The sequence below is a fragment of the Lemur catta genome, chromosome 6 (genome assembly GCF_020740605.2).
Source record: "Lemur catta isolate mLemCat1 chromosome 6, mLemCat1.pri, whole genome shotgun sequence".
NCBI lineage: Eukaryota > Metazoa > Chordata > Mammalia > Primates > Lemuridae > Lemur > Lemur catta.
In genome coordinates this window covers 91,111,737-91,126,506 of record NC_059133.1, presented here as the reverse complement: position 1 = coordinate 91,126,506, position 14,770 = coordinate 91,111,737, and the positions used below count along the sequence as shown (strand labels likewise).

At 37.8% G+C, this 14,770-nt stretch overlaps 1 protein-coding gene across 1 annotated transcript in view; it reads right to left on the bottom strand.

The window, feature by feature from the left end:
• Positions 1 to 1,855: 1,855 nt before the first annotated feature.
• The window catches only part of LOC123640032 (pregnancy zone protein-like), a 48,598-nt gene continuing 35,683 nt past the window's right edge, over positions 1,856 to 14,770 (bottom strand). The window contains exons 19-36 of the mRNA XM_045554371.1: positions 14,496 to 14,724; positions 13,875 to 14,001; positions 13,552 to 13,673; positions 13,283 to 13,334; positions 10,828 to 10,911; positions 10,103 to 10,279; positions 9,740 to 9,827; positions 8,938 to 9,094; positions 8,494 to 8,568; positions 8,037 to 8,214; positions 7,238 to 7,461; positions 6,189 to 6,407; positions 5,901 to 6,031; positions 5,459 to 5,549; positions 4,850 to 4,918; positions 4,382 to 4,484; positions 3,498 to 3,539; positions 1,856 to 2,706 (exon numbers count right to left, since the gene is read on the bottom strand). Of these exons, the coding sequence (XP_045410327.1) occupies positions 2,684 to 2,706; positions 3,498 to 3,539; positions 4,382 to 4,484; positions 4,850 to 4,918; positions 5,459 to 5,549; positions 5,901 to 6,031; positions 6,189 to 6,407; positions 7,238 to 7,461; positions 8,037 to 8,214; positions 8,494 to 8,568; positions 8,938 to 9,094; positions 9,740 to 9,827; positions 10,103 to 10,279; positions 10,828 to 10,911; positions 13,283 to 13,334; positions 13,552 to 13,673; positions 13,875 to 14,001; positions 14,496 to 14,724 (2,191 nt within the window). The 3' untranslated portion in view covers positions 1,856 to 2,683. The remainder of the gene's footprint in view (positions 2,707 to 3,497; positions 3,540 to 4,381; positions 4,485 to 4,849; positions 4,919 to 5,458; positions 5,550 to 5,900; positions 6,032 to 6,188; positions 6,408 to 7,237; positions 7,462 to 8,036; positions 8,215 to 8,493; positions 8,569 to 8,937; positions 9,095 to 9,739; positions 9,828 to 10,102; positions 10,280 to 10,827; positions 10,912 to 13,282; positions 13,335 to 13,551; positions 13,674 to 13,874; positions 14,002 to 14,495; positions 14,725 to 14,770) is intronic.

Below are 14,770 nucleotides of genomic sequence, written 5' to 3'. Positions count from 1 at the left end.
AAACTGGGCCAATGGATGAAAATATATTATTTTAATTGGAGATTATAGTAGTCTCCTAGGGCTGCCTTAATAAAGTGCTATAAACTTTGTGGCTTATCACAACAGAAATTTATTCTCTCATGGTACTGGAGGCTGGAAGTTCAAAATCAAGGTAGTGGTAGGGCCATGCTCCCTCCAAATGCTCTAGCGCCTTTGTCTTAGCTTCTGTGTTGTTGGAAATTCTTAGTGTTCCTGTGTTTGTCTCCATTGTCACATGAAGTCTTCCCTGTGTGTCTCTTCACATCATCTTTCCTCTGTGCGTGTATTTTCTATTCGTGCAGGACACCAGTCATATTGGATTAAGGGCCCAGTCTACTCCATTATGACCTCATCTTAACGTTCATCTTAATTACATCTGCAAAGACCCTATATTTAAATGAGGTCACATTCACAGGTACTGGGGTTTAGGACTGCAACATATCTTTTTAGAGGACATGATTCAGACTACAAAGGAGATAATTTATATTTACCTTTTTGATGATTATTGACAGCCACTTTTATAAGATAGAGGCAGTGATTTCCCTCTTAGACCTCACTGAATGAATAAAATGTACTTTTAAACAAGTCTAGCTCAAAGTCTTAATAAATGAACCAAATTCCTTTTTCCCCACGCTTAGCTGACTTTTGAAAAATATGAAACTTTTATTCCTTAAAATGTTTGTGGAACATTAAGCAACTCAAGCCAGGTTTGAGCCAAAAGGATCTTCTGGCTCATTGTCCCTAGTGGTATATGCTGACATCTTTGTGCTACTCCATTTCTCTTCCAACTACCTACAGGAAGGGGCTAACCCAGGCCCCGACTCACTCAATCACCCCTTTGTTTTATGGAGTGCCTGCAATATTCCCAGCACAATGTTGGGGGAACAGGCTACACAGACACAATTAAGATGCAAGTTTGGCTTTAAAAGAGATCTGAGTTTATGGATGAGAGGAAAATAAAAGATTTTTAAAGTGTGGAATTTTATAAGTGTGCAATATAGATATGTCTACTAAATGATTTGGTTAAGCATGAAGAAGAGAGCTCAGCTGCACAGATGGGCGGTCTGTCCAGGGATCAGGAAAAACTTTCCTTCTGCTTATTGTCCTTGCCCAGAAGATGAACTACCCATAATACAAATCTGAACTATTCTCTTGCTTAAAATCTTTCAGTGACTTTGTTAACAAATGAGAAATATTGTTCTGGTTTTTCACTATATTGTAATTTTATATTTGCTCACATTTTTTGTCTCCACTTATACATTGTTTTATTCTTTTAATTTATCTTATTATATGAGGGCTGTCTGGAAAGTACCCAGCCATTGTTAATATAATTTTTCATATTACATGGCTGGATACTTTCCAGACAGCTCTTGTGTATGTTCATGAAGTTAATCTTTAATCTTAACTTTGTAGTTCAGTCCAAATTCAGAAATTAAGTAAGAATTAGAACTCACTTCATGTGAATTGAATAAATGCAGTAAAATGAGTCTGAATAAAGAAGATTCAGTATTATAAAAAATTGACATTCATGAGGATTATAAATTCATTCATAATGCAATTCCAAACAATACCCAATATCATTATGGGTATAATTAACTTGATAGACGATTTCAGTTTTTATGTGGAATAAATAATGAGCTCAGTAGTACACAGAAACAGTGAAAACAAAGAAAATGAGATCAACCCTAGTAGTTATTAAAACACTTTAGTAAGCCACAGTAATTCAAATATTTTCATACTTATGAAAGAATAGACCAGCTACTCAATAGATAGTATAGACTATTCAAAAACAAGCCTTAGTATAGATGACAATTTAATATGTGACAAAGGAGGCACATTTTATTAGCAAAGAAAAATTGATTTGGACAATCAATGATAATACAACTATTGGAAAGCTACATGAGAAAAAAGTCAATTTATATGCACACCTACTCACCACCCAATAATACACAACAAAATAATTTGAGATGGAATTAAATGTAAAAATTTGAATGAGGACTTTTGCTTTCATACATGTAGGATTTTGTCATCACAAAGATCTCTCTAGTACTACCCATTTATAGTCACACCCATCCTACTCCCCTACCATCCATAACCCCTGGAAACCACTGTTTTTTATCTCTATAATTTTGTCATTTAAAGAATGTTGTATACAAAGAATTATACAATATGTGACCTTTTGCTATTGGCCTTTCCCCCCCACTCAGCATGTTTTTGAGATCCACCCAAGTGGTTGTGTATACAACTGTTTTTTACTTTTTATTGCCAGTAGTATTCCATGGTATGTACATACCAGTTTGTTAAACCATTTACTTATTGATGGACATTTTGGTTGTTTCCAATGTTTAGAAACATTGTTTTCTTTTTCCATCTTTTTGTGGGTTAATTCAATAATTTTTTGAATGTCACTTTGATCCATCCACAGTGTTTTTGAGTGTACCTCTTTGTACAGTTTTTTGGTGATTCAAAAAAAATGCTATAGAGAATAAACACATATTCAGGAAAGGAAATACAATATTGATAAAGAACAAAAAAAGTTGCAAATGTCACAAATTTATTCAACATACAAATTTTATGGATTTCCAATTCTTTTCTCTCTTCTCTCCTAAATCTTTGTTCTTCACTTTTAGAGAAGGTCATCTGATGAGGTCCATAGTTTCTGTTTTCAAGCGTTTCCTTGTTCAGATTCTAAATAGTGGAAGAAAAGGTACAAATATTAGAGAAATTTTGTGATCTACTAAAAAAAGTTTTTTAAATTTCAGTTACAAATATTTGGACTTAGTAGCTTTTAGTTAAGTTTAATCATAGAGCTGCTCTCAATCTTTTCATATTTTAAAGTGGAGAGCCAAAAGTCTTCCAGCAAATGCTATAAAAAAATCAACCCTGCCAACTAGCATAAAAGGCAGGTCTTATAAATCACACCCCTCATGCTGTACTAGATGAATAATTACAGGGACAATTTTCCTGGCCTTAACTAGTATACAATTAGAAATACCCTAGAAGGATCGTGGTGATAAATATAAGATAGCACCACTGGGTATAGAAAGTAAACTACATATTAGATAATTTGTTTTTTTTTTTAATTTTATTTATTTTTTATTTCATCATATTATGGGGGTACAAAAGTTTAGGTTACGTATATTGCCCTTGCCTCCCCCTCCCCCTGAATCAGAGCTTCAAGTGTGTCCATCCTCTAGACAGTGAGCATTGCACTCAGATAATTTGGTTTTGATATGTGGCATATTCTTGGACTTATCTTCAAACAAGCCACTACATACACCAGTAATTATGTTTTATTTGCATGTTTTCTATTGAGAAATTTTATAATACATTTGATATACTTCAATTAATAAAGGATACAACAGAGTTTTTTATAATATGGAAAAAATACACATCTTAAGCAGCAGCCTTATGCAGAGAACTGAGATGTTTACTTATTTTCTTTAAGTTGGCATTAGATTTTATTGTTTATACTTTACCAGCACTGCAAGGGGCACTGTATTCTTCAATGCTGAATTCATCTGAAACAAAACCAATGATTGGAAAGAAAGAGTGAAGACATTCAGCCATAGACATCTGAGATGTTAACTGTAAATAAACTACGTAAACTGAGAAAGAAAGTATACAGCATAGCTATAGAGCCAATAAAAATGACTGACTTCTGTACTAAACTGTTGAGATTGGGGTGCGGGAACTAAGAGAAAAGTGGGCTTGGGTACAGAATTGAGGGGCAAGTTACACAGGTGGTGTGCCTGTGTATAAATATGGGACTCTGAATTGTCCCTTTCATAGTTGCATTTTTTTCCACTGGAGTTGTAGCTTCTTTTCTGAACCTTTATTTAACCTAATGAGATAAATTTTAACACTACCAGCATGCTTTCATGCTGGCAAGTTTCTAATTCAAAGTCACGAGCAAATGGAAAAAATTCCTGATATATTGCAAAATTTCCCAAATTCTGTGAGACTATCCAAAGCATAAGTCAAAAACAGATCAAATTTTAGGTCTCACATCACACACTGGTACTGGGATATGTGTGTGTGTGTGTTCTTCTTCTTCTTCTTCTTTTTTTTTTTTAGTTATTCCTAGTCTTTTTATCTTTCTGGAATAATTCGTCCAAGAACAAACAACTTCATAGGAAAATTTAGATAGAATTGATCACTTTATTGCTCCAAGATCAGTTTATAAGAACGGCTCCAAGATGTGTTTAGGGAGAGGTTATCTTACAAGAAAATGATTATCCGATGAGCATAAACTCACTTTTTCTTCCAGTAAAAGATTGTGGGGTTTTGTTCTCTTTAAGGTGATCCTTTACTAGGTTAGTCACCAGCTTCTCAAAGCTCAGCATGTCTGAATCCCACTCACCTGTCTCATAATAATCATAGGCTTTTACTGTAGCTGGTTTTAAATTCTCTACTTGGACGTCTTGTTCCACCGAAAAGGAGAAACTCAGGGTTTGACTGGTTAGCTGGAGAGACAGGAAAACTGAATTGGAACCAAAGATTAACTTAGTTATTAGTTACTATCTTTTCTTCCTAAGATACTATCCAACCCTGTAGTTATGCTACCCATCTGTTCCAAAACCTATGGAAAGACTGGGGCATTTTGTGACCTGTATAACGTAGTGGTAGATAAAAGAAGGACAAAAGAAGCAGTTGTGTGGACAGCCAAATGTGATACATTGAGCCTGTTGATCAGTCCAGGCCTCATCTCCCTTTGGAGCTATTTTGCCCTCCTTCACCTGTGTATGTGAACAGCACTGTTTGGAATCTGTTTTGGTTTGTTAGACCCTCTAGCAGTTCTTCCAGATCTAGGAGAGTCACTGAATCTTACCTCTTCAAAGTAAATCAGAACATGGTTGGTGCTCACTTCAGCCCTCTGGATGGGAGGTCCTTTTTGGAGCTGTTGACCAAGAGGATAAGCCAGAAATATGGAATGAGGAAATTTTTTACTAGGAGCAGATTTTAGATATTTATGTTCTAAATGGCTTCTCAGAATATCCAAACTGCTAATTTTGATTGCTTCAAGAATAATTGTAATAATCATAATGACAATAATAATATTTATTGAACACTTATCTCCTTTTATATATGCTATAAATGTTTATACAGATATCTATATGTGATATGTTAATATGTATAAATATACATGCAAATATACCCCTTTTTCCTTTTTATATATAGTTGGAAGATAATTCAATACCATTCTGCATATCTAGATGTCTCAGTGTTTTCTGGAACATTGTTTATCATGTTTCTGACTATGCTCTATATTAATGCCATACAACCATGATACCCACTATTAAAATTATGGAAAAACACTCTGAAGAGGCAAGTTTGAGGGTGTGAACCTCTTGAAAACTGCATCAACAAAGTCAAAATGATGAACATCAATGTTGACATTTATCATGACTTTGCTTTCTGTAAAGGATTTAAGGATTACCTCTTTTACTGATGGTTTCACAGGTATGAAGCCTGATACCATCTTCACGTCAACAATGACCATGTTGGAGCTGGGTCGGTCCCCAGTGTAACTATTAAGTGAAGGCAAAGAGATGGGGCATTCAAATAAGATTCCTTAGGATTCATTTAAGACAGAACTCTCCCCTTCCCCTTTATTTCTACCACCCAGTTTCTCTTTCTACCATATTTGCTTCTGTTATGGTTGTTTGAAAAAAACATCATTTTAAATTCATACTCTTCAGATATGGCAACATCATATTATTAACATTAAGGCATTTCAGTAAGTCAAGAAAATTTTCTTTTTAATAAATTAAATTATTCCATATTCATTATGTGTGACTTTGGACAATGAAGTTCCCCCACACAAAAATAATCAATTTCTCCATATTCTACAAAAGGTCTAGTCATGATTTAGGATTTACCTAATATTGATGTGAATCTGGAATTTTCTGTGAGCATCTACTTCATCACAGTTCTTGGGGACAGTATCAACCTGCAGAGTGAAGGGTGTTTTCCCTTCTTTCTTGAGAAGTATGTTATATCTCAGGGATGTCTAAAATAAATGAAAAAAGTCCTTTATCTTTGGGTTCAAGTAGTCTGTTCCAGATTATTCATATCTTCGCTTAGCACACATTTCTTTTTTTTATTTTGAAATTCAAATTTAACTCTTGAGACTTTCTCTTCCATTTGCGGTATCCCCTTGGTCTCACCTGGAGGTACACACATCCTGACCCTGACACGGTGGTGCTGTAGTCCCCTGGAATCTCTGGCAACCCGACCTCCTGTAGCAGGAGGCGGTTGGCATCATCTACTTGGAATTCTTGAGAGAAAGTGTCTGAAGATTTGACGGTGACCAAAGCTGCTTTCTCACTTTTAGTGAAAGTTGCTGCTCCGTATTTGGAGAGGGCTTGGAGAGCCACCACTGTATCCTGAAGAAAGACGGGTGCAGAAATCACCGGAGAGGAAGGCAGCAAAATCACACCAGATGTAAACTGTAATGACACTATCTTCTTTCAGAATTATTTAGTCATAAACACAGTCTATTAACTCAATTTTAATTCAGTTCAGATCTGGTTATTAATGATGAATTATTCTAGGTAATTTAGGAGGAAATAAAAAAAAACTTCTTCATTCAAATAGTTTACAATATGCATGTAGAAATAACACTTAAATACTTGACACAAATGGAGGCTATTTCAATAATTTATAAATGCATGTGACAATATTCGTTATAAAAATTCAGAGAAGGGAGAGGAAAATACGGGCTAGAACAGTAAGACTGAAGAAGATGAGAAAGAAGATTATCTTTGAATAATGAGAAGGGTTTATATAGACAGAAGAGAGTCGTCAGGGAGTGCCAGGCTGGGGAATGTTCTATGTGAAGCCAATTCCAGAAAAATCAAAGGGATCTGCCTAATTAGATCGGTGCATTCATATTTACTGGGGAGAGGACATATTTTGGGTGAAATATCAGATAATTTTAGGATTTGGGTAAAAAAAAATTTCCTATCTAAGGGAAGTAATCCCATGAAAACACTGCTTTGGGAAGACTGACCTACCTGTACTGTTGGGGGTCCACTAAGGAGAGAAGATGTGAGAGAGTGTAGAAGGCATAGCAGCAATCCACACAGAAAATAACAAGGCAGGTGACAGCCGATGGAGAAGGTGTGCATTAGAAATGCAAAACATTCAATTGTTCAACCCCTAAAATATGGTTGTGTCTACATATGTGTTAATATATTTATTTCTCCCCACAGACCTGAGTGGAGGAGAAGCCCCCATGGGGGTTTTGCTGCTTGGTAATCCACTTCACAATACGCGATGCCACAGACAGGTCCTCTGAAGACGGGGCAGGCTGTACAGTAAGATAGGCAAGGAGCACGTAAGATGTCATCTCCACTTCTGCAGAAGGAGCCCGGGGTTGGTGATAAAATGTCTTAGCTTCTTGAAATTTCCCAGGACGTTGCCAGTGGATTGAATCCTCTTTAAAATGGAAAAGGGTAGAATCTTTAAGCTCACAGAATGGTTTCAAAACTTAATCCGTAAATGATGACTATAATTAGAGCTCACCGAATAAATTGACATAAATGAAGTAAAAAAGTGTTAGTCATCATTGAGCAAATATTTGCCAAGAAAATAAAGTCCCAGTTAATCCTCTTGAGTCTTTGTGACTATTACATACTTGTGCAATATTAGAAGTTGTGGCTGTATAGAGTCTATAATGGGTGGATTGATAAAATGGTCCAGGTTACCTAGAGAATTTAAGTGTTAGATCAACAATAATTTCTTATGTTCATTAAAATTAAGGTAGCATGATAGGTGTGAACTCAGTAGAGGTGCTCTCCCTTCCTTTTTTAAAAATTTTTTTATTGATACATAATAATTGTACATATTCATGGAGTACATGTTATATTTTGATACAAGCATATAACATATAGTGATCAAATCAGGGTAATTGGCACATGATTCACCTGAAACATTTATCATTGCTTTATGTTTCTCCCTTCTTTTGATCACTGGTGATTGTTAGCAGTGAATTCTGCAGTAGCAGTTCTTACCTTCTTTCACAGCCTCTCTGTCTAGTGATTCAAGCAGCTCTCTTCTCTTGGCCTGGTTTCCTGCTAGGGCAAAGGCATAGGCCAATAATGCCTTGGTATAGACAAGACTTCCGTGGGCCTCGGAGGTGGAGCTCCAGGCCTTTTCAAGGCAGAATAGAGCATTTCGGACAACTGGGTGCTACAAAGATGAAAGGCAATCCTAAAATAGCAGAACTAGGCAAACGAACTGTCCCAAGGCTAACCCCAGATTAAAAACCCCAATGTGCCCATGCAACATCATAGTTCTAACCAAAAAATATTTTCCCCTGCAGCTTCCAAAAGGACCTTTACATTCCAGTGAAATATACCAAATTAAATATCATGAAAACCACAATTAATATTCTTCAGGGATTCATAGTGTCATTATTTTTATTCCTTACAATTGTGAAGGAGGTAGAGGAAATGTGCTTGTACATACAGTGACAGGCAGTGGCATCTCCAGCAGAGCAATGGTGATGTAGGCGGAGAGTGTCACCTCATCGTCCACCCCGCCCTGTAAGGACCAGAGGCAGAGAGCCTCAAACACTCCAGTAGTCACTAGCCAGAGTCTGCTATCTCTCCTTTTCCCTTTGGCATCTTCACTAGATAGTTTCTTTTCTTCTGCCATATTGTTGATGTTCCCTCATCCTCCTCTGCCCTAAAATTCTTGAGACTATCCCAAATGACCTTCCCTCACTTTTATTTGAATACTGTTTTTCATTCAATTAGAAAAACTGCTAACATTGCTAGATTTCAGGAGCTTTAGAGTCCACCATCCTTCCTGAAAACTATGCCACAGGGACTGTAGGACTCAATATAAACATCATTCCCTCCTACATATCACTAACTTCAGGGACCAGAACAAAACTAGAGAAGGCATCACCTTCATGGCATTGTTTAGCAGTGATCCAGAGCGCTGGAAACAACCATTTTCCTTTTGTTTCTGTGACAGCCAGGTGAGGGCATTCATGATGTGTGAGTTGTCCACAAAGATGTACCACTGGGCTTGAGCAAAGGACTTGAGCACAAATGCAGTGAGCCTGTCCAGCAAAAGAGAGGCTGAAACATGAGGACTACCTCACATTTAGAGCTCACTTTGTGCATTGCCTCCAGACATTGAACTTCACAGTTCAGTGGAGGAAATTGTTGGGAAGAATTGTTGGGAAGCTATACTTGAGAGCTGAATATTCTCTAGTCCAGCAAACATATGAATCTCTATTTTTAAATCTCTCAACTTTACTGGTTCCCCAGAGTTGATGCTTTTCATTTTTTTTCCCATGAAATATTTGTTGGAGCCTCCAACCCTCTCCACCATCAAAACTGCCTTTCCTGAATGACTTCTCCTGATTTTATTACATCACAGTTTCTTTCTGTCCTCTCCCTCCTCTCCTTCTTTAATATACCGTGTGAAAGTTTCTTCCTCTTTCATTTTACATAATGACACTTTCTGCTTTATATTTCCATTTTGGAGATCGTTATTTTACCACTGTCTGCTGTGCTATGAGAGCATGTGAGCTTTCAGAGATGAAATGGTGAGATTTCCCAGTAGGGATAACACATACGGCATGTGGGTTTTTAAAGACTAACAATTTTCCACAAAGAGCTCTAGATATTAGAGAGTAGCTATTTCTAGAATCCTGAAATGTCATGGATCTGCAGAGAGAATATGGAAATAATTTTCTTACCAAGTATTTCCCTGACTTCCATCACCATGATCCCCAAAGGTGCTGTATGAACCATCGCTGTGCTTATAATTCAACTGCCTTTGGTACCCTGAAGAGGAAGTTTTCACAGATTTATGAAATAGCAGAGACATTAAAGGATTATTGAGTTTCTTCCTTAATGCCATTGAGGAATCATAGGGCAACTATTATTTTACAAAGATGTCCCCAAGACTTGATGATACCATCAAATTTTCCAGCTATATGGACATTTTATTGGAAATCACAGCAACAGTGACTATCAAATATTAACTGAAGAGATGATTTGAGATCACCAAAAGATTAGGAGATCAATTATGGGTTTCTTGTGTTGAGTTAATATCTCACCACTGATGAGGTAGCTGATGGCTTTGGCCTTGGTCTTCTCTGTCAGCTGTCGAGTCTCATTCAGATAGTTTAGAACATAGATGTTAGGGACAAAAAGGACCATATTCTGCTCTCCACAACCATAGGGCATCTGTAGAAGATTCTGAAGGTTTTGCACTACAGAGCCTAGTATATCTCCTGGGGAATGAAAGTTATAGAGAAATGAGAGGATCACAGAGCTGGTTTGCGTTGGGCTAGGAAAATAGATTGGGCTAGCTAATGGAAAGGCCAAATTATGTATGGAGTGAAGTGTACGAATGTACAAAAGGAAAAAAAAACGAGAAATAGGAAGGAAAGAAAATGGTGAGAAGAGAAAGTAGACCACTCAAGGATGGAAAAAGCAGGAAAGAAACTGAATGGCAGGCAATACATCTTTTCTGATGTCTGTGTAAGACGAACTACAATAGTTTTCGAATCTACTAGGAAGCATTGCCACCTTGTAAACCTTGAAGATGAGGGCACAGAGATGTGAACCTTCTTACTTTTTAGAGTTTATCAAGGTATAATATGTAGCATGACATCTATTTGACCCCATTTCCAACTAATACATAGTGTAACTCTTAGCTGAGTGCTCTTTCTCTCAATGCAATGCCTAGTGTCAAGGACTCCATTAATCATGGATGGTGAGGCCCCTGCATTAGAATTATAGGGATGGGCAGCTGCTTCCCATGGGCTGAGACACTCACCCAAAACTGAATATGTTGCCCTGGTAGATCCTTCCACCACATTTGAAGGAACAGTCAGTGACAACTTTTCAGTCACACCAGTATCTAATGAAAGAAGACAAACACATATAAGAAAGGGGAAAATGAGATAAATGTTCTATTTTTGTTATGAATCTTTTTCCTCTATATGATCTAGTTCCAAACTTTCATTTCTTATTATCATTATATAATTTCTTTGATGCAATCCAAGTTTCTATTAAAGCCATGATTAATCTTTCTGTGAAGTCCATATTAACCATATATATTTGTGCTATATTTCTATGACTTTTTTGTAAGCATATACTTACAGTATGCTTATTTCCTTCTCTTTATGATTTATATTAATTACTGTTAGTGTTTTTTGATAATCACATTCATTCCATAAATATGTATTAAGTGTGTGCTATGTAAGAGGTTCAGTTTTAAGTGCAGTGATATAGAAATTTTCAAAACAAATTTCCCAATCTCTTGGAGCTTTCACTTTTATGGGAGAAGTAAGATAAGTAAGTAAGCAATGTATTTGGCATGATGAACATTGATAAGTGTTATAGAGAAAATTAAAGGTCAAATGTTTATAGGGCGAAATCAGGAAGTGCAGAGTGTGGGGAGGAGGATCCCAATTATGTGGCTCGTTGATAAAAAGTCATATGTGAGTGACTCTAAGTAAGTCAGGAGTAAGATTTACAGATACCCAGGGAAGATGCTTCCAGGAAAAAGGAACAAAAAGTAAAAAGTCTCTACAGATTGAAGCATGCTGGGTGCATCCCAAAAGGAGGAATGGAGCCAGTGTAACTGGAACAAGGAGAGTGGGGGACAGATGGTAGGCTATAAAGTCATGGGATACCGAGGGTTTGTAGGTGACATTAAAGACTTAGACTTTGCCTTTGGGTGATATGGGAAATCCCTGAAGGGTTAGAGCAGAGGAAGGGCATGATATGACATATGCTTTAAAGGATCCCTCTTTCTGTAGGGGACGAAGGGGAGAAGACCAGGAGACCAATTATGAAGTTATTGAGATGGTCCAGGAGAGGAAGGACAAGAGTAGTGGACGTGGTGAGAAGTGGGCAGATTCTGGATACAATCTGAAGGTGGAGCTGGCTAGATTTGTGAATGATTGGGTGTGGACTGTAACAGAAAGAGCATAATAAAGGAGAACTCCAAAATTTTTGTCCCCAGCAAGTAGAAGAATGGAATTTCCATCATCTGAGATGAAGAAAATTGTGGGAGGAGCAGATTTGTGGGGCCCAGAAGAGGTTCAGTTTTGAACATGTTCCTTTTGAGATGCCTATTAGACCGACAAGCCTATGAGTAGAGATGATGAGTAGGCAGTTGAACATATAAACTTGCATTCAGGAAAAGGGCGTGGACCAAAGATGTAAATTTTATGGCCTTTAGTGTGCAGTTGTTATGAAAACCATGTAACTAGGTGAGATTATCCAGGGATGCTCATATAGAGAAGAGAGACCTGCAGCGTGAGCACTGTCCTCAAGATGATTCTATTAATAGATGGCACAGAGTTGAATTTTTTTTTTTTTTTTTTTTTGAGACAGAGTCTCACTTTGTTGCCCAGGCTAGAGTGAGTGCCATGGCGTCAGCCTCACTCACAGCAACCTCAAACTCCTGGGCTCAAGCAATCCTCCTGCCTCAGCCTCCCGAGTAACTGGGACTATAGGCATGCGCCACCATGCCCGGCTAATTTTTTCTATATATATTTTTAGTTGGCCAGATAATTTCTTTCCATTTTTAGTAGAGACAAGGTCTTGCTCAGGCTGGTCTTGAACTCCTGACCTGGAGCGATCCACCCACCTCGGCCTCCCAGAGGGCTAGGATTACAGGCGTGAGCCACCGCGCATGGCCGAGTTGAATTTTTTAATGGTGATTTTCATACAGTTATATTAACGATATGAGTAAAATACTGGTGTTCTATATATGTTAGTGACCTGGAGTTCCTCTTACAATAACTTGTTTGAGTAAAAACATGAGTACATTTAAACTATAAATTGAGTAACACATAATACTAGTGTCACACAGATATTTCAATATTTTGAACACAGTTTAGGAAGACATTTGGGAAACACAGGTGTATTAGAAAGAATCCTGTCCTGTGGTCAACAGCTTTTGTCCTCATAATTAGCCAAGAGCTTTTAGGCAAGTCTTTTAATTTCTCTATGTCCGTTTCTTCTTAAAACATGTTAATAATAACATGAATTTTCTATTCATTTCTCTAAGAAAATTGAACCTAATTCCAAATAATTTTCATCAGGAAAATGTTTTTCATCAGATATCCTTAGCTTTGCACATGGGAGAGTGTAAGAGTTTTTTTGTTTTGTTGTTGTTTTGTTCAGAGGAAAGTATTCCCCAAAGGACACGCCACAACTATGGAATATGCTCTGGCAGATGGCTAAACATGAAAATTTAATCTACTTTTTACACTTACCTGATGCACAGAGCAGTGTGTTGAAAGTTTCCTCCTTTTCTATTCCTTCAGGCTATGTATTGACAGAAAAACAATAAGAAAGTAAAGTGATACTGAGTGTGTAGAAGGAAAATGAATCACTTCAAAGTAGAAAAGAAAATGTTAGTGAATACTTGAGTTGGTGATACATTCATATTCCTGGGAATGAAGTGTCACTGTCACGTACATGTTAGATAATGCTATATTATATAACAAGCCCTCCGAGACCCAGAGAGAGTACACCCACATACCTCAACTAGTAAGGGCTTGACTATAGTGTCCTTCTGTCCAAGTGTTGGGACTTCAGGCACCTCATTGTCACACAATTCCCGAGACTGCACAGCCTCTGCAGTAGCTGTGAAATTCACTTTTCCTAGGGAATAAGGTTCTTAAGGAGTTAAACAGTGATTCTATATGAATGGTTTTTACCTTTTAACTTTCCCAGTACATTTAATGGTTTTCTTTCTCTTGATCAGTGTTAAAGGAGGAGCAAAAGCATGTGCTGAGGGGTCAGAGAGGAAAGGAAATCATCACAACACATGAAGTGGAATTTGTTAACAGCATTACCACTCACCCAGTGACTTTGGGGTCACAGCCCAGGACAAGGTTTTCCGCCCATTTCCACAGACACAGTGAGATTCTTCATTCTTCTCCACTGGGACGGCCAGGAAAGCAGAAGAGACCTCCAGCTGCACACTGACCTGTCCCACACCAGCCGCAAGTTTGTGAAGGCACACAGGTAGAGGGCAGGGGGGAGAAGCTGGGAGGGACAGTGCACACCCGTCCAGAGGCTTTGACAAGCTGTCCAAACAGGGTAAATCCTATCAAACGCTGTGGAGTTTAGGTATTTGCAGTAAGGGAATTGAAAAACCAACAGTAACTAGGATAAATGCTCAGGATTTTGTCTAGTGCCAACACAAGGAAGAGATGTTTTCTTTAGTCAAAATGAGAAAGTGAAGTAATGAGGTGGGTATAATGCAGGAATTTAGGAATACACAGATATAGAGGACTGGATGAATGCAACCTTACCACCTTGGAGCTGTCAGGTAGCTTTGCTCTTAGTATCTGTTCTGTTCCAAAATTAATATAGATCATATTCAGTTCTGATTTACCACATTACCTAGAGACCTAGGTAAAGCATGGTGATTATATTCCTTCATTCTGTTTTCACTCACTTCCAGAGAAGCGCCCTTACCCGAATGCATTGGGACAAGTAGTTGAACACAGTGGCTTTGAGGGTGAAGGCTTCTCCTCGCACCACGGAATAGGGGAGGGTGAGTTCTAGGAAGAAGGGCTGGAAGACTACAAGAGAGACGACAGGGGAGAGGCCAAGTCCTGCAGTTCCAGACAAGCAGAGTGCGCTGGCCTTCCATTCTGTGATGGTGTCAGGGACCTTCACCGCCAACTCCCTTCCACCTGATGAGCTAGTGAAGGAACAAAGAAGCAGCATTTGAACAAGTCTCTTTTTTA